General features: G+C 49.6%; 2 protein-coding genes across 19 annotated transcripts in view; one reads left to right on the top strand and one right to left on the bottom strand.

The window, feature by feature from the left end:
• Positions 1-10961, top strand: part of PCBP2 (poly(rC) binding protein 2) — a 21505-nt gene extending 10544 nt beyond the window's left edge. For 3 of the 15 annotated variants that reach the window (XM_018047671.1, XM_018047664.1, XM_018047662.1), the window contains 6 exons: positions 813-854; positions 2077-2149; positions 2636-2674; positions 3609-3664; positions 4392-4561; positions 10510-10961. In XM_018047671.1, the coding sequence (XP_017903160.1) occupies positions 813-854; positions 2077-2149; positions 2636-2674; positions 3609-3664; positions 4392-4561; positions 10510-10546 (417 nt within the window). In that variant the 3' untranslated portion in view covers positions 10547-10961. The remainder of the gene's footprint in view (positions 1-812; positions 855-2076; positions 2150-2635; positions 2675-3608; positions 3665-4391; positions 4562-10509) is intronic. The other 12 variants (XM_018047672.1, XM_018047663.1, XM_018047667.1 and 9 more) reach the window with 8 other exon arrangements.
• Positions 10775-25987, bottom strand: MAP3K12 (mitogen-activated protein kinase kinase kinase 12). 4 transcript variants are annotated; one of them, XR_001918032.1, is made up of 15 exons: positions 25264-25456; positions 17387-17868; positions 16864-17047; positions 16482-16673; positions 16049-16207; positions 15736-15894; positions 14933-15041; positions 14572-14681; positions 14328-14444; positions 14074-14211; positions 13273-13897; positions 13037-13107; positions 12867-12949; positions 12676-12777; positions 10775-12284 (listed from the first exon to the last, which is right to left on the bottom strand). XR_001918032.1 is itself a non-coding variant. In XM_018047661.1 (14 exons), exons 2-14 carry the CDS (start codon positions 17829-17831, stop codon positions 12189-12191), a joined length of 2679 nt encoding a protein of 892 aa, XP_017903150.1. In that variant the 5' UTR covers positions 17832-17868; positions 25780-25987; the 3' UTR covers positions 10775-12188. The 4 variants fall into 4 exon arrangements, 3 of the variants coding, with proteins under 3 accessions (XP_017903150.1, XP_005679955.2, XP_013819204.1); XM_018047661.1 differs by lacking the exon at positions 25264-25456 and adding an exon at positions 25780-25987 and having other exon boundaries at positions 12676-12949; XM_005679898.3 differs by having other exon boundaries at positions 12676-12949; positions 25264-25451.

Here is a 25987-nt window from a genome sequence, read left to right as displayed (position 1 = left end):
TTTGGGGGTACTGGCCACTGTGATGTGAGAAGCTTCACATCCTGTTAACCAGCTGCTCCTTTCTTCCCTTCCTGATTCTCCTTGTCCCCCACCCCATTGCCCTAAAGACCCAGCTCCCTTTTTGGGAGGTATGGTGTGGGGGGAGGAGGGCGTAGTGGGAGCTGCAAGTGCCTTTTATGGAGGGGAGGTGGGAGAAAGCAGGACCTAGAACATAAGATTTTTTCTTTCTTTTTTTTTTAATATGTGTTCCTATGGTCAGCTCCCTAGTGCTAGGGACCCAACTAGCTTCCAGTGCACTTAAGGTCATTAGGCAGATGTAGAGAAAAGAAAGATAGGAAAACGAAAGTGTTTTGTTTTAACATGCTGTGTAGGTCTGTGCAGATATAAAACATGTCACCATGATTGGTAGAAGGGTTGGGGTGGTTGAGGAAAAAAAATTTTCCTCCTAGGCAATCTTGTACAAAGGGAGAAAGAAGGGGGCTCAGGCAATCAAGGCATTGTTTAATCCTACCTCCCACATTTTCGTTAAGAAACAAATGTGTTATATTTTGTCTTTGATTGCAGGGAACATGGCTCCCTTTATAGGCATCCTGAAATAAGCCATCATATTTAGGGTTTAAAGAAGGCCAACTCGGGTCTGACTGTATTTGTGAGATACCATCTACTGCCTCAACCCCTGGCCTCCCCATTCTCTAGTTCAACTCTGGCTTCCTGGCTAGTTGAAATCTGTCTCCCCCCCCAGCCCCCCACCCCCCCACTGGGTGGCTGTCCGTGATTGGTTTTTAATAGGAACTGTTTTCCTCCTTTTGTAGGCCTATACCATTCAAGGACAGTATGCCATTCCACAGCCAGATGTAAGTTTTGTTTTCACTTGTTTTGAAAAGCTCCCTCTCCCATCCAAAATTGTCTCACTCCTTTCTCCGTGTAGGCAGAAGTGAGTTGGTCTCAAACATTTGCAGTATTGTTTCCCTCACAAGCTGAACTCTGTATTTTGGCCCTTAAATAATCTTTAATCAGGAAAAAGCTCCTTGTTTTGAAATTCAATCCCTGGAAATTATAATATAATAGATTATTATATTCTACTTTCTCCCGTGTTACAGATTACTCTGAAAGAGAAATGTTCCACTGTTTACCGTCATTGGTTATCCCAGGGCACAATGTAAATTCACAGTGGACTGTGCATCTTTGCATGAAGTCCTTTCTATGGAGGGAGGGTGAGGGGGTGGGAGGTTGGGTTCACTTTTGTGTACTCAGTCTGAGGTGGTAATGTAAAAAGCATTCTGGAGGGGTGGGATAGGGACTTAATTGCACAGGGAGGGTTAGGGAGAGAAATATTTGGATTCAACTCAGTGAAATTTCCTTGTCACTAAAAACTCCAATTTAAAAAGTGCTGGTATTTAGACTTTTAAGGGCATTTCCTTCTGCACTTACTCTCTGCCCTTACTAACCTTTTCAGGTGCTGAGCTTTAGATTTGAAAAGTTGGGAGTTTGGCTTTTGGTTAGTGGTAGGCCCCCGGAGGAGAAGCAGACTTGACGAGAGATGGTTTTACAACAGCTGGAACAGTGTATATAGATGAAGAAAAATAGCTGTAGAAATCCTAGGGTCAGGGTTGCTAGACCCAGTTTGGTTTGGCCTTAACCTCTCCTCGCAGTCTCCCTGCCCCTCACCTCCTCCCCTCCTCCCGGTACTGACGGAGCCCTGCATGGTGTGTTTCCCCAGCACCACTGCAGTCTTTACCCAGCCTGTCTGTGCTTGTCCCTGGGGCAACTGTTGCAATGGCTGCAAACACCTTCATTAAATAGCCCACAAGGGGTGGTTGTCAGGCGGTGCTGCTGCTTTTCACACACCCCAAAGGCACATATTCTCTTTGTACTGATACTGTTTCTGTTTCTAACCCTCACCTTCTTGTGCCCGTCCCCAGGATTGTGATACCAGCCCCATTCCTTAGCCTCTGTCATAGTTTGAGTAGTAGCCAACTTTGAGGATCAGGAGCTCTACATTTTCCAATTTGAATGTGCTTGAGCTTTGGCTGTGTTACTCTCCTAATGTCAGTCTCTTCTGTTTCCTTCCTGCAGTTGACCAAGCTGCACCAGTTGGCAATGCAACAGTCTCATTTTCCCATGACGCATGGCAACACCGGATTCAGTGGTATGGATACCTCAGTGTCGCTTTTTGTAAGGTGTAGTACAAGACAGAGGCCAGCCCCAAGGTCTCCATTTGACATCTATTTAAAACAAACTTCATTACCCAGCATCCTGCTGGCTTAAACTTGCCTGTTTCTATGGCTAAACCGAAGGAGGTAATATGTTTGTTAACTTGGTTTTCATTTGGGGTGAGTTATTCTAAAAGAGAAAAAAGAAAGGCCCTTGGAAGGTTTGGGGCGAGGTCTGGGGATGCTTGTCAGGCAAAGGGTAGGCTGATATTTCTTCTAACCCATCCTCATCGCTGCCCCTTTGATCTGATCGGCACCCCCTTTCTCTCCACCAGCTATTCATAGATCTGGGTAGAAACAATCCATTTGTGTAGTGTGTTTTTGTTTTGTTTTGTTTTTTTGGGCTTTTCTATATAAGGAATAACTTGTCCGATAGGGTTAGGATGAGACCACCAAACTCATTTTCACTTGTATCTTAACAGGCATTGAATCCAGCTCTCCAGAGGTGAAAGGCTATTGGGGTAATGATTAAAAAAAAAATCTGTAGTATTCTACTGTTATATTAATAAACTGGTGGGAGTCTTGTTTCACTGCCCATGACATACCAGCCGAACATGCACATGGCAAAAAGGAGCTGAGAGAGCAAAGCGGGGGTGGGCCTGGTGCCCCTGAGGGTCCCTTGATGGATCTGGCCTACCCCCTTCTAAAAATGCGTTTTAGCAGCCACAGCTGAGAGCAGGACTGGACTACGAGTCAGCCAGCTGGCTTTGTCTAGCCCAGGTGTCATATAGACGGGTATGGGTGTTTGCTGATAGGATTTTTTTTTTTCTTTTTCTTTGGAAAGCAAAAACCAGAATAAATTATTGAGCAAAGGACAGGGAATAGTTTGGAGAAATGAAATTCCCACACCTTGCTGCCATTTCTTTCTCACTGACCTTCAAGTGTAGGTTAGGGTAAGGGTGTTGGGATTGGTAAATCTGGTATAGGTATATTTAAAGCAACTCTGCATGTGTGCCAGAAGTCCATGGTACCCAGTAACAGGCATGGTAGTGGTGCTGGTGATAGCATCAGGTGAGGTAAAATTGGGATACAACAATAGGAAATCCAACCAGAAAAGGGGAGAAGTGCAGAAGTACCTGGTTAGATTTTGGTCCTGAGAATTGAGGATACCACATCCCCTTGCCCCGTGCTTCCACCCCACTTAGACCCTAATAGGCTGGGCTTTGCAGGAAATGGCATGAAATCAGCCTCTTTTGTTGGTACAGAGGAACCTTTCCAGCATTATTTCTACACCCCTCTCCCCCTCTTTCCTCTTTGGAGGCTTCCAAGTTAGAGATGAATCCCAACAGCCAATGCTGGGTTTCCAAGTTCATTTTCCTTCTGTTAGGTTAATGTGCAAATCAGTGGGAATTGTACGCTGTGCCTTGAACTTCTTTGCTATCTTCTGTCTTTTAGCAGGTTTGGATGCATCTGCTCAGACTACTTCTCATGAACTCACCATTCCAAACGATGTAAGTAAAAATAGAGGTTATGCTACTCTTAACACCTTGGGGAAGAAAATGAGTTATAGGCACTAAAATTCTTAAAACTGTAAAATCTCAAATAAAAACTGATGGAGATTGATGAAATTATTGTGTGAGTTATCTTGAGCCAGAAGGAAACTTTTTGTCTCAAATAGAAATTCCCATTTGCTTTTGCTTCTTGTAGAGTCTGAATACTTAATCCCTAGTGGAGTGGCCATTGCTGTCCAATGTGGTGGTCACTAAAGCACATGTAGCTGTTTGAGAATAATAAAATGATAAACTCAGTTTGTCAATCTCACTGGCCACATCAGTGTTCAGTAACGACATTATTAGTGTCTACAGTATTGGAGAGTGCAAATGTTGACCAGTTTACTTTTTTCCAAGGCAAAAGCGTTAGAAATTAGCCAGAATCCTTGTCACTATAATAAAGTAATAATCATGGCAGGATGAGTTACGGCATCTTTATTGGTAAAAACAGAATATACTTTTACATTTAGACCTGGTAAAGGAGGTTTATCATCATCTTTGCACTGCTTTATTTTGTCTTTGGAATTAATACTCTGAAGATATGAGCTAATGGTCCTAGGAGTCACTCAGTTCAGAGTTGAATGCCATGTTTGTGGGCCGGAGGTACAGAAGCCTGAGGGGTGGGTTGGAATGCGGGGACCTAGCCATGCAACTCTTAATTTGGTATGCCTTGTTTTTCTTCCTTAAGTTGATTGGCTGCATAATCGGGCGTCAAGGCGCCAAAATCAATGAGATCCGTCAGATGTCTGGGGCGCAGATCAAAATTGCGAACCCAGTGGAAGGATCTACTGATAGGCAGGTTACCATCACTGGATCTGCTGCCAGCATTAGCCTGGCTCAATATCTAATCAATGTCAGGTAAGGGTTCCCTATCTTTTGTGTTAAATTGATGCCAACACAAGTAATGTGTGTGTTGGGAAAAGTTGCACTGTAATATTAAGTGTGGGATTCTTTGGGGGTTGGAAATGGGAAGGGTAGAGATTGCAAAAGAAAAAGTATCTAGCTCTACTTCTCATCCTTTAGTATAGGGGAAAGAGTAACCAGACTAATGAGTTTGCATGGGGTTGGGGGAAGGGAAGTGGATTGTTTGCATTTGACTTATTGTCGGTTTGGGGAATGGAAGGTATGGAGCATGTCTTCACTGTGTAGGACTGCTCTGGCTGGAGCACCCATACTGACTTAAAACCAAATGTAGGTCTCACTGTAGGTGTCATACGGACTAATACTTCACTGGGTTTAGGCTCCCAAGCACCCTTTAGTGAAATAAGGATAATGACAGCAAGATAGTTTCTTTGAAGCAGTCATTACTGTTTATTCTGAACACATCCATTTGTGCCATTGTGTTCCATTGTTTAGAGCTTGTGTGAATGGAGAGGTACAGGTATTGGAAATTTCTAGCAATGCTTATTATTTTCTTTACCCCCCACCATCTCATCCCTTATTGACCTGCTGAGGTTTTACCTTTTTTTTTTTTTTTAACTTCTTATCCAAAGGTAGCTAATGTTAACACACACAGTTGTAGCAGCACTGTTACAGTTAGTGGGCATCCTGCAGGGCATTTTGTATTTCTTGCTTTCTCAGCACATGTGCTTAAGTCATGTTCTTAATTGCTTACTAACATCTTAAAGCTGTATTAGCAGCCCACTCCATAAGGGACTTAGTTACCCCTTTTATGTAGACTTTTACCTAAGTTGTTTATCTCTGTCACAACTAGTTGGTCTCTGTTGTATAGACAGATTCTATGGGTTCCTAAATCTAGTGCAAGGCAAAGGAATTCATAAGTTGGTATGGGGTCTATTTTTTGCTATTCTTACGCTGACCGTATATTTATTCCATGGTCTCTTATCCCCTGTAAGAATTTATCAGTTTCCCAGTAGTGGTTCCAACTTTTATCATATCTCTTCATGCCTTGAGGTATTTTCTTGTCTTTGTGTAGAAAAGATTTCTATACCTAGATCTGCTTTCTGTCTTCTTGCTGTTTGTAAGGGTTTGTTTCCCTGTTTCTGATTATGGTGCTGTATTGTTAAGAGGTAAGAATTATGTTCTTAGAAGCTGGAAGTCTCTGCTTGAGTAGATGTGCAGTGAATATTGTCAGATAGTGTTTCCATGTAACCTGCTTGCCTGACCCCTCTACTAGATTGATGGCTGAGTCGTAAGGAAGCAGAACTTGGGTCTACCTTGGTTTCTTGATTTAGTCACTCTTTTCAGGACCATCCGTTTTACATGAAACTGCCCAAGCTGTGGATTTGGGTCAAAACTTAAAAAAAAACAAACTTGATTTATTACCAAGCAAGGACTATGTATGCACGCAGCTAACTCATTTTCTCATATTGGCCCAATTTGAACACAGAAAGCAAACTGATTTTATTATGAATACTAGGCAAGAAAGATTTCTCTGTTTTTAGTAATGGACTTTGAGAGTTTCTGCTAATTCTGGCAGCTTTTATGGATTGCAGCTGTCCTTGGATTTAGGTAGACAAAATGGGAGTCTTGAGGAGCCTCCCTGCCTTGAAAGAGTTAGTCTTGTGCCATATTCTGTCGAACAGACTTCAGCACATACCTGCAGTTCTGGCATAGGCCCATGCAGGCATTGGGAACTACAGGTCATCCCTTTTACTTAGAGCTCATTTTAGAAGTAGAAGTGATGTTTTTAGTTCATTAAACTGAATTTTTCAGCAGTGTATGAAGTTTCTCTAGTTTGTAAAGTCTGTGTAAGAAGCATGGTCAGTTAAACAAAGGAACCTTCTTTCCTCCTCACCCATCACCAGAAATAAGGCTTATCTGTGCTTCTGTTTTCAGCATTTTTCATTGAAAATGCTACAGAGTTTGAAATGAGTTGACCTACTTTGGGCTCTTGTCCCTTTCCATCCTGATAAATTAGTTGACTGGCAATGGAAACAAATCTTGATATTAATTACAGGGGAAGAAAAACAATTTGCAAAATTCCGGGGGTTTTCACAAGTGCTTGGTGGATGAAACATTTATTTGTTTGGAAATTGATGAGTATTCTTTCATTTTCTGCCTTTTGGGTTGGATCAGTATGTCAGGTACATAAAAGTCTTTTCTCAGTCAGAAGTTCTCGATAGCATTGGAATGGAATTTGGCAAAGTATACATTTTTAGAGGGTGGGACACAGAATAAAAGCTTGTCACAAGCTGATGTAAGTTTTCGTAATTGGCAACCAGAGGCACTTACTGATAACTGAAGCGGATTTTGTCCTGTACTTTTCCCTTTTGTGGTCTTCCCTTCCACCCACCCTTTTTTTTTTGTTCCTTTTTTTCCTCTGTTACAGTTTAGAAAACGCTAAACCCTCCTCCCAGGCAGCCTCCGTCACGATCCCCGATCACCTCAGCATCAACCTCTCTCAACCCTCCACCCCTTCTTCTTCTTCTTCCTCCTCCACCACCACCCCCTCGCTCGCCACAGCGGGGACCTCCGACGCACCCTCCAGCCTCCCCAACCCTCTTCCGACCGCCCCTTGTGTCTCCAGTCTGCTTGGCATGAAACCCATCCCTCTCCTGGCTCTAAATGTTGTGTCTGCTGCTAAGGGTACCGGGGCTTCAGCTACCACCACCACCACCTCTGCTGTGCCATGTGTAACTAACAAACTGAAAGGCGAGAAACAGAGATTCTCTCCCTACTGATGGCATTTGTCTTGGGACACCCCCTCAAGTATTTCATGGTTTTTTTTCCCCCTTTGTTAATATTGGTGAGAACCAAACAATTGTGAGCTTGTGACCGTTTCCTTTTTACTGTTTTGGGGGGATGACAGGGTGGGGGTCGGGGCTATGGTAAACTGTGTTTAGGTTTAGGCCATTTCTGCTGAGTGCCTGTTTCAGAGTCTGACTTGTTGAATTCTTTATCTAGAGCCACAGTTCTTGCTCTTCTTTCTCATTCTGTTACTTTTTGTAGCTTTATTCTGCCTTGCAATATAACAATGTGTTAGGCTCTGTGTTAATGAATAAAAATTTCTCCGTTAACTTTTTTTTTCTTTTAATTATTTCATGGTTAAGTTATCAGCTGTCCTCCTTGGCCAGATTTGTGTTTCTAGTTGTAATAAAGTTGCCACAGTAAGAACTTTAGTTGACTGCTGTGTAGGAAAGAAGTTTTTTCTTCACCCAGAATGGGGAGGCAAGTTGGGAAAAGTTCTAATAAAGTTTGCCAGCTTTTGTCTGCATTCCTCTGAACTAGTATTACTTAAAGCTCAACCAACCAACCAGTGACATTGCCTCAAATTTGGCAAGATCCTGCCTGTTTATCCTAAATCAACCCTGATTACTCAAACGGGTCCCTTTACCCTTTTATCCCCACCAACCTTTCTGTCTCTTGCTACCAACCCTGTCATACTTAGAAGATTAAAGACCTAGATTTGGAAGGAACCTGTAAGATCAACTTTAACTCATTGATCCACTTAAGATTGTTCTAAATTCTCCAAAGCCTTATTCTTTTTTGTATCCCAAGATCACAGTTCTCTCTCCATAAGAGTAGAGATGCCCTAAGTAAAATGGTGGAAGGCCTCTGATAGTCTCCATTCGGACACGACTGAGCGACTTCCCGTTCACTTTTCACTTTCATGCATTGGAGAAGGAAATGGCAACCCACTCCAGTGTTCTTGCCTGGAGAATCCCAGGGATGGGGGAGCCTGGTGGGCTGCCGTTTGTGGGGTCGCGCAGAGTCGGACACGACTGAAGTGACTTGGCAGCAGCAGCAGCAGCCTGAATGTATATTGCCAGGGTAATGAAAGTACAATGCTCTTGGGGCTTATGAGAACCAGTGTGGAGATTTTTTTTCCCCTGTGACCTTTTCCCACATCCCCCTTTGGCTTACATAGTTTAAAAAATCTAATTATATTGTAGTATATTAACTACAATATATTGTTGCCCTTAAGATTGGGGCTGTAAACAGTCTGCATGAAGGACTAGAGGGGCGAGTTTCATTATCCAGATGGGGGTTTAGTTGGTTGTTAGATAATGCTTTATCATGTGGCGCAGTGCCCCTTAGTAAGCTTTTTTAATAGCTTGCTGATACCATCTATCCCCAGAAACTTTTCTTTTTTTTTTTTTACCTAGTTCTTTACCTAATGAGTACTCCCTAAAGGATTGCTGGGGAGAAAGTCAGAGGTTTTTTCTTTTCCTAAGTGCTGACTAAAATCCAGAGGTCCTTAGTGTTCAATTTTTTTTATCAGCCTACAGCTCCCCCATGTGGTCTTTCTTTTGTAGAGTCCTTAATATATTTTAGTTGGGTTTTCCCTTTTCTTTGTTCTCTTTCCCTGCCCACCCAATTCCTGCCCAGACTGGGTACAAATTCTGGACAGTTCTTTTTGAGTTCTTTTTGGTGTCAGAGTGCCACTACCTTCTTGTGTGAACTTACTAATTTTTTAAAGTCCTAGATCTGTTTGCAGCAGCTCCTTTCCTGAACCTTCAGTTCCCACTTAAGTTTTGGATTAACGGACTGTTTTTTATGTTGCCCTAGATCATCCCATTTTGAGGTTGGCAAGGATCTGTCCCCTACTAAGAATTAACTGTTCTCCTTTATACTGAGGTCAAAATACCGTTTTTGACTGGAAACTAAATGCAGTTTGTAATTGAAGGAGCTCTGTGTTTCCTGGCTTTACTCCTGGCCAGTTTTTCAATTTGCATTATTCTGGAAGAGATTCAAGTGGGGAAGTAAAGTGAGGGGCTTCCCTGGTAGTCCATTGGTTCAGATTCCACACTTCTTTGCAGGGGGCATGGAGAAGTTCCACATGCCCCAAGGTGAGGGTGTGCTGTGCTTAGTAGGTGCTTAGTTGCTCAGTTGTGTCCGTGGGCTGTAGCCCGCCAGGCTCCTCTGTCCATGGGGATTCTCCAGGTAAGAATACTGGGTGGTTTGCCATCCCTTCCTCCAGGGGATCTTCCCAACCCAGGGATTGAACCCTGGTCTCCTGCATTGCAGGCAGATTCCTTAAACTGTCTGAGCCACCGGGGAAGCCCTGAAGTGTGCCACCTGCCCACAAAAAAAAAAGGGTAAAAATGAGACTGAGTCTTAGACCTTTAGCTCTGTTCAAAATGGGAGCCAAGTCTTGTTGCCTACCTAATAATATCAGAGAAGCAGGCTGATCACTGAACACCTAAAGACCTTTCCTTCCAAGCCCCACACTGGATTCCAGGACTTCAAATGATCCATTTGAAACAGGCATTGTTGCCAGATGTGTTTGAATGGAGAGTTTGGCCTAACAAGACCACAAATTGGGGAGCCCTTAGAGCAAGCTAGGGAGTTGCTGAAAAAGGTTTTGACTTCCACTCCAAGTCTTGAAAACTAGACCTAAAAATTGTAGGTTGAGTATAATTCTTGACCCAAACTTACTACACTTGCTCCCTCTTTAACATGGCTTAGTTTTTAAAACACTAGTCTCTCTTAATAGTCTTCACATTGATACAGAAACCCAGGACTGCTCTGTCAGCTTAGAAGAAGCCAAAATAAAGCTGGGCAGTAAACTTTCTGTGTTTTGTGACCCTCTAAGAGGAGGCTTTTGTGTGTGTGGTGTATTTTTGAGAGAATGCTTAACGTATCCCACAGAGATACTCTGAAGAGCATAGTTTGAGGGAGAACTATGGTGGTTTAGGTAATTTGCCCTAGGAATCTTGGATTGCAGGGGTTATATAGGACCACGGTACTGGTTAACCCAATAAATCTTAAAATCAGTGTCTCCCTTGATAGGGAAACGTGCTCATTCACATCTTATCAACCAGACTAAAAGTTTTGGAGGTGAGGTACTGCCGGGCACTCAGGAAACTAACTTCGAGTTTTTTTTTGTGTGTGTGTTACAGGCTTTCCTCGGAGACGGGTGGCATGGGGAGCAGCTAGAACAATGCAGATTCATCCATAATCCTTTCTGCTGTTCACCACCACCCATGATCCATCTGTGTAGTTTCTGAACAGTCAGCGATTCCAGGTTTTAAATAGTTTGTAAATTTTCAGTTTCTACACACTTTTATCATCCACTCGTGATTTTTTAATTAAAGCGTTTTAATTCCTTTCTCTGTTCAGCTGTTAATGCTGAGATCCATATTTAGTTTTATAAGCTTCTCCCTGTTTTTTTTTTTTTTTTTTGGCTCATGAATTTTTTTTTTGTTTGTCATGGAAATGTAAGAGTGGAATATTAATACATTTCAGTTTAGTTCTGTAATGTCAGGAATTTTTCAAAAAAATTAAAAGATGGACTGGAGCTTTTTCTTTGTGAATAGAAACTGGATGCCACAGTGATTTCATGTGGGTTTTATTCTGGTGTCTTGCTGTTATTTTTGCACCTTTTATCCCTCAAAAGGATAAAGACCCTGCTTGGGTTTTTAATATAAGTGTTTATTCCAGTGAAGATGTTTTCTTCTGTTTTACCACTCCCATCTTTTTCTGTAGCCCTTGAGCCTGCATTGCAGAGTGATCTTAATAATACCTATAGCAAGCTGGCTGTGCCCTTGGTCCAAAAGAATGGGGATTACAGTTTTCTAAGACATGTCTGCAAAGTGTAAGCAAGCACTTCCCACTGGAAGGGTGCACACGCATACTCATGGAAGCAGCAGAATTTGTCTCACTGGGATTCACCTTCCTGGGAATACCTACACCCTTGTCCAGACATCACTCTCCTGTTTAATAAGGATGGATTTTTTTTAAGGTCTGTCCTAGTGCAATCCTTTATAAAGATAGACCTGTTTATGCAGGTTTTAGGTTGGTGCTCTAAGTGGTTAGCATCACTTAAAGCATAAAAGGAGCAAGTCATTCAGCATTTTAGGTAATTTCCAAAGCCCACGGCTCCTACTTAACCATGCAAGCTACCCCATTCATTCACCAAGAAAACCCTCAACAGCTGGGCCTGCATGGAGTGGTTATATTTCAAGGTTTTTCACAGGGGTTACAATATGACAGTCCCCACCCAGTCAGGCACCAAGATAAAAGTAGGGACTTAAAACAATACCCCAGTTCTTCAGCCTGAGCCATCACATGCTTTCACAATCTCCTGGCCTCCCCTAGGCCCTAAGCCAGGGCTTGGGCAGAGAAATGGAGGGACAAAGAAATTACACTGCCACCTGAGAAACCTCAGAGGGGAGGACCCCGCCTTAGCCTCCCTCCTCCCAAGTGCAAAATGTGTAAACAGAGTAAACAAAACCAAAAAAAGTGCAGTCTACATGGCTCCCTTGCCTGCTCCTTAGGGTCTGGGCAGAAAAAGTAAAGGAACATAGGCAAGTTGGGCTTTCATGTTGCCTCACCACTGGCTGAACTCATGGGGGCGAAGCAGGAAGGGGCCAGTTTGCCCTTAACCATGTCTCTAGGGCAGTATTTATCCTTCATTTCCACAGCTGCCAGTGTCCCTAGAGTTATCAGGTGACTTGGTTAGGGGGTCAGTCTCCCTCGAGCCCAACTTAAGGCTGGGACAGCCCTGTCTTTATTGATTATGTGGCGCATATATATTACTTATATAAATATTTCTCTATGTACAGGGATAGGGTGGCTTTCATGGAGGGAGGGAGGCTGGGGGCCGCAAGGCTTCACCACTGCTGGGGTCCAGGTCAGTGCTGTCACAGTCTGAGTCCTCAGCCTTGGGAGGGCCCTGTAAAAAGCAGAAAGGCAGGGAGGTGAGATGCAGCATCTCTTGGCAGATAGTCCTTCAGAATCCTTCACTGAGATCTTTGTAGTAGCAAGTTAGTGATTTTACTGTCTCTAAATTTCAGTTGTTCAGGCCATTCTCCAAGGTACCAGACTTTCAGGATTGCCCCCTGGCTGCAGTTTATAGGTAACATGCAAGCAACCTTACTAAGTACTTGAAACCTCCCAGATTCTATCAGGTGAATATTTGCTCTTCAGTATGAGAGGGAACAGCTTCAGCTACAGAGTGACATAGAGGCTAAGCACCTCTTCTGGCCTGTGCATCTGTCTACCCAGTAGCTCTCAAATGGTCAGGCTGTCGACTCCCTGGTCAGTACCTGGTTGGTGTGACGTACCTGCTCCCCTCTGAGTAGGTCGTGGTGTGGGACGGGCAAGGAGCTGGGTTCTGGGCCAGTAACCACCTCAGAAGCTGGTGGGTCCAGTGGGATTTCTGAGCCCTGTGAGCACATGTCATCAGACCGTTCATCTGGCCGCTCATCCGTGTTGGTACTGCCAACTTCAGGCGTGCCACTGGGGGAAGGCTCACTAGCTGTGCCTTCCTCCCCATCCGATGGATTCTCTGAGCTGAAGGTAGATAGTGACTGGCGCATTTTCAGGCCCTGAGGCCACCTGTTAGTGGGAACAACCAGGGTTACAGCTTGACTGCACCTTGCAGGGAAAGCGAAGAATGCGTTACCCCCTAATCCCATCACTCACCTCTGGCTTGAGGTCAGTTCCACTTCGCTGTCCACCTCTCCTTCCTCTTCCTCTGATGAGATGCCACGTTTCTGCAGGAAAGATGAGTGGACTGGTCAGAGGAGGAAAGAAATCAAGAACTCGGGATAAGGAAACATGGTTATATAAAGTGTTAGGAATGGCTTGAGACAACATAAGTGGGAGCTACAGTGGGGAGAAGGGAAGGGGAAGAGATCAGGCAGCTCCCTGTACTTTACCTGGCTGCTTCGGGTGACGGCAGCCCTGTACAGCAGTGCGGCTGGGGTCAAGTGCTGGGACCCAGCCCGGCTTCCCCGTCCCGCCGTCCCTTCCCTTCCAGTTCCCAGCAGCCCTACACCATCACCAGGTCCTACTGGTGGGGGCGGCTCCCCTTTGGCTCCCCCTGGTGAATCCGGGCTGGTGGAGCCAGGTGCTGATCCCTCGCTTGGGGGCGTGTCTCCCCGGGCTGGAGGTGGGGAGCCAGGATCCCCAGCTCCCCCTGTGGCCCCCCGGCCCCGGGCTCCCAATGCTGCTGACAGCAGATCTGGCGATGATGAAGACATCTTTCGGAGCAGGAGATCATGGTGGAGCCCACGGAGGGCTGGAGGGCAGGCTTCCCAGGCTGAGGGTCCCCCTCCTAGCCCCACGGGGCTTCCTGGTCCCCCAGGTTCATGGGGCGGCACAGCTGCACGAAGCCCAGGCAGGTCCCCACAGCTGCCCTTGGCGCTGGCCTTGCGGTGACGCGTCTTGCCACGGCGACTCCGTCCTGGTGAGGGGGGGCCCTTAGCACACCCAGGAAGCCCCACCCCACTCAGGGCTGCATCTAGTTTGGGTAGCAAAGACTCAGTCTTGAGGATATCTGGCCTGGTGGGAGAGGGAAAGTGCAAGTTGGAGATTTAACACATTACTTAGGCAGTAAAAGGCACCTTTCTCCCACCTAAGTATCGTCTTCCTGGCATTCTTTGAGCCCTACACCTGTCTCTCCAGCATCCCCTTGCCATTCTGGAACCGTGGCACTTGTCAACTCTAGTTGGTCCTACCTTTTGCTGTGGGGTGACAGTTTCTGTGGGACATTCCTCTTCTTGATTAGCTTCTCCATTGTGTTCCCGTGCAGCAGGCCCCGGGAAGGGTGTGACTTCAGCAGACCTGGACACCGCCGTTCTAAAGCTTGCTCCCTCCTAAAGACAAAACACCTTAGGCATGTGAGCAGGGAGCTGGGCCAAGGCTCAGTAGACTCTGGGAGTCAGGTATAGCTTCAGAAGATGGGAACTGGTGCATGAGGGCGTGTGGTTACCTGAGTAGCTCCCGTTCCTTCAGCTCCAGCTGCAACATAAGGGCATTAAGTTCCATGTACAGGTTGTTGGCTCTCTCCAGCTTCCGCTCATAGTGTTCCCTGATGTCCAGGGCATGTCTGAAGTGGGTAGAAGTGTTCAGAGGTGAGCTGGCTTCACCTGCTGCCATCATTTATCCCAGTCTCTGGGAACCGTTCTACCGGCCCTGCAGCTGGTGAAGTCACCGTGCCAAACATGGGCACACACCTGAGCTCCTCCCTCCTCCGCATCACCAGCTCCTCTTCTAGGCGGTGCAGACAGGTCCCTTCTGACTTAATTTTTTCAAAATGCAGCTTTACCTCTTCACGCCACTCTGCCTGGGGGTGGAGAGACATTTCGCAGTGAGGGACATCCCTTTACCTGTCAGACCTGTAGGTGCCTGAGCTGCTGCAGACTGTGTGTGGGAGCAAAAAGGACTGGGGCACGGGATCAACCAAGTCAGGTCCCAGCCATTCAAGGGCTGATCTACCCATGCCAGCCACCCTTCTTCCCAGCCTCCCCTCAAAGAGTATCATTATCTCAGCAAAGAGAGGGAACTGGGGCATTCATCTTCCTCTCCACAGCACACCTGGGACTTAAAGTAAGTCTCCTGGGGTGTGGAGAGTACGTCGGCTGAGGCAATGTCCAGATGCAGCAGGATCTGTCGGAATGATGGGCGGTTTCGTGGTTTGCTGTTCCTAGATGGAACAAAGTTTGGGGGGAGAGAGGCATTTCAGGAAGGAATTAGAGCACCCTTTCCCAAAGCGTGTCCTGGTCCTGGAGAATCCAACCCTAGAATGTTTGCTGTGACAAAAGGATTCCCTGGTCAACTAGGCAGGACATGTTACAAGCTGTCTGTAGTATGTCAAAGTCCTGCAGTAAGGAAACCTATTTAATCCTATCTTGCAACTTGTGTACCAAAACAAACCTTTTTGAGTAACTCCATTAAAAAAGCACTTCGGGAAATGCTTAATGAAAAATCAGAAATCTCCCACCTTCCTCCACGGTCTAGGTTCCAAACAAGGATGCGGGGCCCTGGCCCTCCAGGGAGTGTCCTGAGGCAGTCTACTCGAGGTCCAGCCAGCCATGCTCAGCGGCTGCGCTGGGCCTGCACTGGCACTTGATAAGCACCCTCTCTATCAGGCGCTGCTGTCCCTATTTTGCAGATAAGGAAACAGGTCACACACACCCCTGCAGACTATTGGTCTCCCCAGCTCCTCTCAGTTCTTTATCCCAGTGCCCCGATCCACACTCTGAATCCTGGGGTCTTGGAGAGCCATATCTGGGAGCCCAGTTCCCTTCTCCCTGTTGAGGACTCTGGGCCTGGGTGCCCAGATCCTGGGTGCTGGCTAACTGTCATCCATACTCCCTTGCTTCCCAGGTGGTCCTTACCAGCACTGGCGAAGCAGGATTTTGAAGCCGTCTGGGCAGCTGGAGGGCACAGGTAGATGGAGACTGTTGCTTCCCACACCCCAGATGATGGCTGAGGAATCTACGTCTTTGTAGGGGATCTCACCAGTCAGCAGCTCCCACAGCACTACGCCAAAGGACCTAGGGATGAGAGGGGACAGCACTTGGGAGGATGCCCTCCTCCAGAGGCCCTGCTCACTGCAGGCTCATCTCACTTGCACTCAGGCCCTGGAACAACCCTCTCCCCACCCCCCGCTGGCCACCTGCCACCCTCAGTCCTCAACCTGGCCCTCACCAGATGTCAACCTTCTCAGACACAGGTTCGTTGCGGATCACTTCAGGGGCCATCCAGGCTACTGTCCCTGCAAAGGACATCTTGGTGCTCTTGTCACTCAGCTCCTTGGAAGTGCCAAAATCGGAGATCTTCACCACATCGTCGTAGGTGATTAGCATGCTGGTAAAGAGTGTAGTCAGCTGGGGTCCGCGCCCCTCCACGCGCCTCCTCTAGCTGCAGCAACTCTTACTGCTTGAAGTCATTTGGGACACCCAGAAATGGAGGGCTTACCACAGCCCTCTCAAGATAGGGCTGTCACTTGGGAAGGGTTTCTGACATGGCCATGTGGACTTTAGGACAGGGTCTGAAAGCAGGGAGATGGCCACGCTGCCCTGGGTGGGGACACCTACGGGAGACTGCGCAGGCGCTCTTCCCTGCTCGCCCGCGTACTCACTTGGGGGACTTGAGGTCCCGATGGATGATCTTGTGCAGGTGCAGGTAGTTCATGCCACCGGCGATGCCCATGGACCAGTCGACCAGCAGGGAGGGCGTGACGGGGCGGCCGGCCCGCAGCACCTCGTACAGCTGGCCCTGGGCGCAGAACTCCATGAGAATGCAGTAGCAGGGAGCCTGGGTGCACACACCCCTGGGGGCCGAACACAGTGGGATGAAGGCCTCAGCCACCCCAGCAGCCCCCTGATCCACAGCTGGTACCCCCTTCCCAACTGTGCCATTTTGATACCCACTTCAGAAGATCCCTTGCTACCCAAGTAGGTCTCTGCCCTCAAAAGAGTGTGCTGAGGGCAGAGTACCACAGCCCCTGCCCTGGACCTTACTTGAAGGTGATGATGTTTGGGTGCTTCAGCTTTCGTAGGTGCTTGATGTCAGTTTCCTTGAGGTCCCGCACCTTCTTCACAGCCACCTCCTCCCCATGGAAGCGCCCCAGGAAGACGGCGCCCTGGGCCCCTGAGCCCACCCACTGCAGGTCCAGGATTTCCTCAAAGGGGACCTCCCAAAGGTCTGTGGACAGGAGGCACAGTGCCATAGGCTCAGAGAGCCACCCTCTGGCCCTTGGGGTGGTCAGGCATAGGGGAAAGCCTGGGGTTGGCTGAAATGACTCAAGGAGGGTGAGGCAGAAAAGCAGCTAAAACGGGCCAAGAAGGTTAGGTTTGAGGGGACAGGAGGAAATGAAGAGGTAGCCCAAAATAGAGCTGGGGAGCCAGTGGCTGATGGACAAATAAAGGGCGGGGGCTGGGCTCTGGGGGGGAGAAAGGGTCATCACGCGACTTTGGTGCGGCTGTCCAAACAAATCTCGGGCTCAGGGAGACAGGAAAGGGCCCCCTTATGCACACAGCCTACCTTCCTGCTGCTGCTTGTGCTCCGTGGAGTAGGCTTTGCCGATCATGGTCCAGACAGGGCGCAGGCAGCCGAAGAGGCCCTCCAGGAAGCCGCTGCCGCTCTGGCACTGAAGCCGTACCTCATCCGCTCGGACCCTGGACGCCCGACTCTCAGGGGACCCAGTGGCTCCCCCTGGGCCCCCTGCATCCTGCTCGTGGAGTTGCAGGACACTGTTGGCAAAAGGCTCAGGGGGCGGCTCTCCACCTGGGGAGGGGCTGGGCCCGCCCCCGCCCTGACCCCCAAGTGGCACTACGTCTCGGAGTACACACTGGGTAGGCGTCAGGTCCTTCTCGGGGGTGCAGTCGGAAGTGTCTGGGTCCAGCTTGCGCATGGATGCCTCGCTTAGGGTGGACACGAATCCCCCAAAGGAAGGGGAGGGTGTGCGGGTCTCATGGAGGCAGGCCATGGCCTCTGGGCCCCAGTGTGGTGGTAAGCGGTGGGCCCTGTGGAAGAAGAGGGAGGAGCTGTCAAAGCCACAGGTGCTCAGCTCAGGTACACAGAGGCAGGGGCACGAGCTGGGGAGCTGGGCACACAAGAACACTCCTAGAAGTAACACATATCTTAGCTTCAGGTACCCATCTACCTCCAGTTTTCAGCTGTGACCCATCTTGGGGAACCTGATACACAGGCTTCCTCTCTAGCATCTATTAGTAACATAAGTCTTCCTTACTCAGGTATATAGGCAACATACCTAAGTATCACTCTCAGGCGGACACAGCTAACAGTCCTGCTCAGGTAGATACTGGGGAAGTGTGCCCCAATCTCAAGTGTAGCTCCCTTCTCCCTGTAAGAGTACTGTAACTCACCTCTGGAAAACATGTTTCTTTCACTTGAGGCTCACGTGCACACATGTGTTGTATCAGGGTCTTTCAGACGCACAACTTTTACTTTGAGTCTCAATCTTACACACATTAACAGTAACATGTAGGCCTCCCTCGCACTGAAGCAAACACGACACTGCTCAGACTCTGCCGCTCAGGCACTCTCAGATGACATTCCTGCCCTCCCGAGTACATGTGATACACCTGGGCCTCACACTCATGTACTTGATACGTGATCCTGCTGAGAGTCTTATCCTAAGGCACACATCTGGGTCTCTCAGGTGCTCACAGCTACACACCTGGGCTGATCCGAGCGACAGCTGGTCAGCTCTGTGCCCAGCAAAGACACAGGGGGAAAAGGTAGAACTGTCTAAGGAGCATGCAGAAACTGTCAGGGCTGCGTCCCCCCTCTCCACCCTCCCCCCACCTTATCCTTCCCATTGGCCCAGCTGCTCCCTCAGGGCTCATTTAGAGACGGGCCCATCTCCTTTCCTCTTCACTACTCTGTCCCCTACTACCTAGTTTTCCAATCAATGGAGATTTGTCCCAATTGATAGCTGACCTCAGCCAAGCTGTATCTGAGCCTTGATTTCTCCAACTGCACAAAGGGACAGACTAGCTATCGTTCAGGCGCAGCAGATTTTTCACCCTGACTGCAGAAGTCATCTCATCTTCCATCTCCCACCACATCTTACCAGTTACCAGATTCTGAGAGGTAGGGAATTCGGAGGCCAAAATTCCCAAACTACTAAGTATAGTAGGGTCCCTCCTTGACCCCTTGCACCAGAGCTTCTGGAGAGGGGTGGCAGGAAATCTACAATAAAAAGGACTCCCTGGGTGGGGATGTATGCACAGAGAGGCTTGGCACCTCTGATGGGCTCAGCTCTTGTAACAATTTCCAGGCCTCTCAAATACCTAAGTGTTTAACAAGCACCTGAGATGATTCTTATGCCTGGCACATCAGTAAAGACCAGAACCAATGCCTTACTAGTTTCTCCTCTATTCCACATTACTGCCTTAATCCAGCCCTCAGTAGCTGTCACCTGACCTAGGACAACTGCCCCAAGATCCCCCTCCACCCCATTCTCCACCCACCCTTTAGAAGGACCTTTCTAAAGCACAAATTGGCCTTTTGTGCTCCCCTTTTCTTCAAACCCTCTAGTAGCCCCTCCTTGGCCCTGTGGCCTCACCTCCATGCTCTTGGCCCCTCCCCAGTCTCATCTTCCATTGCTGTTCATACCTAGGCCTACTGAACTGAGACTGTTCGCAGGCTTCATCAGGTGTTTGGGCCAGGCTCACACCACCCACATTAGCCTGTTATAGGTCCATTAGCTTATTTAATCCTAAAATCTCTTGAGTTAGGCGTGTAAGTTACTCTCATTTGACAGAGGTATTAGAGGTCTTAAATAACCTGCCCAAAGTACTTCAGCTAGGATGAGGCTCCAGCTCAGTGCCCAGTCGTTCTCAGTCAGGAAGGCGCTTCTCACACGCCATCTGTTGTCCTCCAAGTTTCACTTCATCCTGGAAGTGCCCCCACCCCCAGGCTCTGAGTTAGCGTCCCGTCTCAGCTGTGCTTCCCCCATGATGGCCATGATCCTGGAGGCACAGTGTGGTCGGGCGTCCTGAGAGCCTGCACTGAGAGTGACGACGCCACACGGGATCCCAGGGCTTCCAGCAGCATCCAGGGCGCATGAAGGTGCCCGGTTAGGTGCAACCACTGCTCTATGCATCCGAGGGTCGTCCTAAGGACCACATGTACACCACGCAAGCATTAGCTCCCTCACTCCTCAGAACTCTCCAGGGAAGGAGGTATTATTATAGGTCTCTTTACACTCTTGAGACAACCGAGGCTCAGAAAGATGAAATCCCAGCCTCCGGACCCCCAAAATATCCTGCGAGATAACGGCGGCTTCAAGAAGTGAGATGCACACAGTAAGACAAACGACAGGCCAAGCAACGTGTCAATTCGCTGGAGAACGTCCGCTGGAGGACCCGGGGGCTCTTGCCTGTGCCCTCTCAAGCTGGCCGCCCTTTTGGGGCCGCTGAGAACGAAGGCTGGGGCTCCCGACACTCCGCCCAGGCGGGTCTGCAGGGAGGGCTGGCGGGACTGGGGCGCTCAGACAGCTAGAAGCCAGAGCGAGGGTGGTTCGCAGTGGAGAGGAAGGGGTTACGGCCCCAGCGCCCCCTCCCCCTTCCCGACCTCCTTCCTGGCCGTCACGTGGAGCGGAGCTGGGGGCGGGGCGGGGGCCCGGCCGTGAGAGGAGGGGGTCCGGGAAGGGACGCAGCGGGTTGGGGGAAGCGCTGGGCGCTGCGGCGTAACCATGACGACTGGACCCGAGGCGGCGCGTGAAGTCACCGGGACAAGATTAGCCCGGAGTCACGTGAGCGGCGACCGCGGGGGTGGGGCCGCGCCAGGGCCCCGCCCCTGACCTGGGCTGGCCCACGTGCTGGTTTGCGGGCTTGCAGGCCGGGACCACCGACCCCAGCCACCCACCGCTTCTGCGTCCCGTCTTCCGCATGTTCACCCCCGTCCCCGAGTGCAGCGGAGGGAGAGCTGTGGTGGTGGAGAGGGGACTTGGGTTGGCATTGGGGGTGCGGTGCCATAGAGAAAGCAGGAAATGGGAAAACGGGGAGACTGGACAGGAGAAAGGGCGAAAGGCAGACCAGAAAAGGAGGGCCTGTCTCGCTGAGAAACAAGAAGAGCGTGAAACGCAGGGAGAGGCAGTCCTAAGAAGGATGGGCTGAAAAACTGATTTGGGAGGCAAAGGACACGGAAAAAGGAGCTGAATGAAAGGGGATTGAAAAACAGGAGATCTGTGCCCTCCCCGATTCCTTTCCTATTGAGAAGCTGAGTTCTGAGTAGGTACAACATCTGGCTTTGTAAAGGAAATTTTCAGCCTTCATCTGGTGTTTGGCAACCAGGAGGTTTAGGCATAGAGAGGGTGACACGCTCCACGACACTTGAAGCCGATCTTCCCTCCACCTGCCCAGGCCTCCCCTGGGGCCCCCTCCTGTATCCAGGGCCGGCAGCTGGGGAGAGAGAAGCCATTTCACCTGTTTGTCTTTTCGGGCAGTGGAAGAAGCTGAGGAAGTAGTGGATGGGACCAAAGAAAAGGGAGAGAACCCAGCCAGGCTCAACCCACCCTTTCCCCGTTCTCAGGCTACTGACAGCTCTTGCAGATTGACCTGAAGGAGTGAGTGTGCGTGTGTGTGGTGAGGGCAGTGGAGGTGGCCAGCTGAGGCCCCAGGGAATTCTAGTGAAGGAGAGATTCCTCTCTCCCACACACACCCTCTCTCTGTGCCCTTTATCTCTGACCTGCCAGCTGTGTCCCACTGCCCCCCAGCTGGGCCCTGGCGCCGAGGCTTTGGAGGGGGATATCATGGCCAGGAGCCCCTGGCCCAGACACTCGGTCACCCTGGGGGAGGGAACTGTCTCCCTGGCCATCAATTATGCAGAGCATGGGGGAAGGGCTGGGATGTGACGGGAGCGGGTGGATCTGTCAGTCATTCTGTCAACCATATTTATCAAATGCTCACTGTGCAGAACTCTGCTTCAGATTGGGTATGGGGACAGAGTGGTCCGTAAATTATGCAGAAGAGGCTCTTTGTGTCCAAGAGGCCCAAAATCAGTTTCAGGTACCAGATTCTCTGTTTGCTGGTGGTACTGTGGGAGCAGGGAGTACCCCCCGCCCACACACCTTGGTTCTCCTGCCTGAAAGGCTGGAGGCCTGTGGCAAGGCAACCCTTTAAGTCCTTTCTCTCTCCCTCCTGTTTAACAGCAGAATGTCAATGCCAGGCTGCTTGGCTGGCTGTCTTGGGGGCTCAGTTGAGAGGCCAGGCCATCTGTCTAAGTCTTGGGCTCCCGTAACGAGCCCTCGCCACTGTCTTGGATTCTGTTTTGCACTCAGGAAAGGGAGGAAGATTTCCTGTCTCTCTTGAGTGGGGGTGTAAGGAATGTCTTCCCAGGGAAAGGAGACCCAAGGCTCGGGACTGGGAATGATCTCAATTGCAGGCTTTGAGATCCTGAGAGAATAAAGGACTCTAACCCCTCCTGGCCAAGGCTCCTGGCCACTTGGCTGCAGCTTTTGTTTTGCTTCTTACAGAATCCATGGTCCTGGCCCCAGGGTTATTCTCAGCTGGAAAGAACTACACAGCTTGTCTGTTGTGTCCTCCTGAGGGGGGAATGCCTTCCCCTGAAAGCCAGGGTAAAAGTGGAGATCACCCCTAACTCCAGGCCCTCAGCCTCACGCAGGTCCAGCCCCTAAACCTCTAACCAGCACCACCTCTTCTTCCAGTAGAGTGGGTACCAAAAGGGCTGGGAGGGGGCAGTACTGCTTAGGGAAAAAGGAACCAGCTTTGGATTTGGAGAGATCAGAACTAGAATCTTGACTTTGCCATGAATTAGTTTAAGGACCATAATCCCTCTGAGACTCCTTATGGGGTAGTGAGGGCTAAGTAAGACTATGTAGGGAATGCCATGAGCACAGTGCCGGGCTCCTGGCTTTGTCTTTCTGGTTGGCTGGACACCAGGTCTTTCTCTGTAGATTCTGGAGTCTGGAGAGGCCGTCTCTTCTCTCTGGTCAGAAGGGAGACTTGGGTCTCCAACCTTCTGTTTCCCCAGGACACAACTTGTTTTCAGGTCCCAGGGGAACCAAGTCCCAATGGCAGTGGTGTGCTAGAGCCCCCTGTCCTTTACATCCCACCTCCTCTGAACTGAGGGGGAAGGCCTCCTTCTCTGCACCCTGTCCTCACCCCACGGCTCTCGTGGCCCAGGATCACCCCTCAGCCCTACCGTCAAGATGTGAGGGGAAAGGGAGCCAAGGAGCAAGGTATGGTGGCTCACAGGGATCCCTGCTACTCAGGACTTCAGGTGGGCCTGGAAGAAGTTCTGTGTATTTTTAACAAATTGTTCCTGAGCTGGGTGCTATTGAAAAAGATCTGGAAGGACAGATACCAGGGTATAACCATTGCTAAGTAGATGGAATTCTGGGTATTTTTATTAAGAAATTTAAAAACCTATTTTAAGTTGAAGAAACGAAAACTGCAGAATGCATATTATCGATTTCTGTCACCCAGCCTTGGACAGCAAGATAGGGAGGGAGCACGGACGACCTGAGAAGCAGAGTGGCCTGGTTGAGGTCCTGTCTCTGCTCTTGACTGCAGTCTCCAGCTGGGTGACCTGGACTACGAGACTTTATTTTTGGTCATGTGGCATGAGACATTTGGGATCTTAGTTCCCTGACCAGGGATTGAACTTGTGCCTCCTGTATTGGGAGCATGGAGTCTTAACCACTGGACCGCCTGCAAAGTCCCTGCCTGAGACTTAACAAACCTCAGTTTCTTAATCTCTAAATGGGGACAGTGCTCACTAATTTACACGGTGGCAATGCAAGCTATTATGTGGGTAAGAACTCAGGCTCTGGGTCAGACAGACCTGGATTCAAATCCTAAACTCTTTGGCCACTGATTTTTTGATTTTGAACAGATTACTTAACCTCTTTAAGTTTCAGTTTCCTCATCCCTAAAATAGAGATGATGATCACACTGCCGCTCAGTATTGTTATGAGTGGTATTGAGATAATCCAAATAAAGTTCGTGGGCCTGTTACCTGGCATACAGGAAGCTCCCTATAAACATCAGTATATGGAAAGCACCTAACAAGCAGCAGTAGGTTTTTATAAACGGTGTCCCTTCCCTTCTTTCATCTGCCTCCTCAAAGCAAGAGGCAGCGGGGATGGTACAGATGCAGAGGGAGTTGGGTAAACACAGGGGATAGAAAAAGGAGTAGAGAGAGAAGGAACCAGAGGAAGATCCTTAGTCTACTCTGGAGTAAGTGTCCCTGCCTCATCACCTTTCCCCAACACAGCTGCCCCTAGTTCTTCTGGGAGCAAATGAAGCAGACAGACCAGTGTCTGTGGCCAGCCATCGTGAAGCTCCCGTGTCCCCTGCTGGTGTCATTTCCACACTATCCTCTGTTCTGCCCCGACAGGGACTCCTGAAAGGGTTGATTCCCTAATCCTTTCTTTCTCCCAGCCCAGCAGGGCAAGGAGGGACTGCCTGTCTAAGTCGCAGGGCGAGGCCAGGGTAGTGGGTACTAGAATTTAGGGTCCTCTTCCTGGCAAAGCCAGAGTAGCACGGCATCACCTCTCAGGGAGGAACCTACAAACCGCAGTCGGATTTTACACGGGTTCTGCCTTCTGTAGCTGAAAGGACACCCAGGAAGTCCTGAGCCACTTCTTTATGTAAGCTTCTTGACTGTCCTGCCGGTAACTGGGTTGAATTACAGGATGGATATTTAGTTGCTTGTTTTCACAAGTGCTGGAGTTAGTATCTCACACCATTGGTCTTCCCAGCATCCCGTAGTCCCTATAGTGAGTGAGTGGAGGGGCTGCCCGGCTGGAGAGGGCAAAATTTTTTTCCACCCTTAAGTGTGAGATAGGAGAGAGCAGGCCCTAAAGCTTCAGAGAAACTTCAGTATCTGGACAGGAAGACCCAGAGCTTTTACTCAGGTCCTTTCCTTACCGAATCCCTCCTACTTGCCTTCCCTAGGTATGACCGTCTGGCTGAAAAATCAGAGCTCTCAAAGCCATGGAGTCCATTCTGTGAGCTGGAAGGGAAATGGTGTTTAGAGGGAGGCACTGACTGTGGCTTGAGAGGACCCTGAGTGCGGGAGAGACCTCGTGTGCACCCCTTCCTAAGGCCCTGACCCACTCTCCTCCCAAGAGGGAGCTAAACCGTGGGACTTTCCTTCAGTTCTAAGGGACACCCCACTATTTCCTTCCACTGTCTGTGCACACTCTGACCCCTTAGCCAAGGCCATGGTTAGAGGAGTTTTAACTCTGTGGAAAGGATTCTTGGTTATTTTTAGGCCAAGGAGTTTAAGGAGTGTGTAGGGAAAAGGGAGGAGGTTCATGAAAGGCCTGGGGTGGGGAAATGGGTTAGGGGAGCCAGAGCAAATGGAGAGATGGAGAAGGGAGAAAGCCATATAAGGATGGGGGAGGGGAAGATGACCATCACCTGGGCATCCAGGAACAGGTGCTGTCTGCCTATAATCCTCAGGTCCAGCCTGCAAAGTGTGCCTGTGCGCGCGCAAGGGGTGGGGAGGGGGAGTGAGGGGCCCATGAGGCCTTGTCCTTCCTCTCCTTCCCTGTGGGGCCGAAACTCTTCCTCCTCCTCCTTCCGTCTCCCTCTTCCTGAGGGTGAGTGGGAGGAGAGGAAGATGTTCTCTTGCCCGCTGTCCTTTAAGTCTGTCCCCCAACCATCCCCCCACCCCCACCCCATACACTCCTTTCCAGCTTTGGAGGCCCTTCGCCTTCAAGCTGGGCCGCGGCGTCTCTCGGCTCGGTTCCCCTCCTTCCCATCCCCACAGGCGGCGGGTCCAGGTCCCCCAGTTCCTCCATCCCGTTTCAGCATCCCCGCGCCACCCTCCCCACACCCCGCCACATCTTGCGTCCCGACCCTCCCTGGTACCTGGATCCCAGGACCCAGACCCATCCCTGCCCCCCACCCTCCACAACTCGGCCCGGCTCTCACCTCGGGGGCTCCGCGGCCGCAGCACAAAAGGCGGCGCTGCTGCAGCTCGGCTCCGGATGCTGCTCCCGCCTCCTCCTCCTTCTCCTCCTCCTTCCCGCCTCCCCCCGCTGCCCTCGACCGGACCAGGGGCGCCGTCACAGGCGATGCTCGTGAGGTGTCCGGGTGCACGGGTGTGTCAGTTCCAGCTTTCTCCCCCCACCCCCCGACC

Source organism: Capra hircus, chromosome 5 (assembly GCF_001704415.2).
Source record: "Capra hircus breed San Clemente chromosome 5, ASM170441v1, whole genome shotgun sequence".
Lineage (NCBI taxonomy): Eukaryota > Metazoa > Chordata > Mammalia > Artiodactyla > Bovidae > Capra > Capra hircus.
Note: the sequence above shows the minus strand (reverse complement) of the source record. Positions and strands in the feature narration are given on the sequence as shown.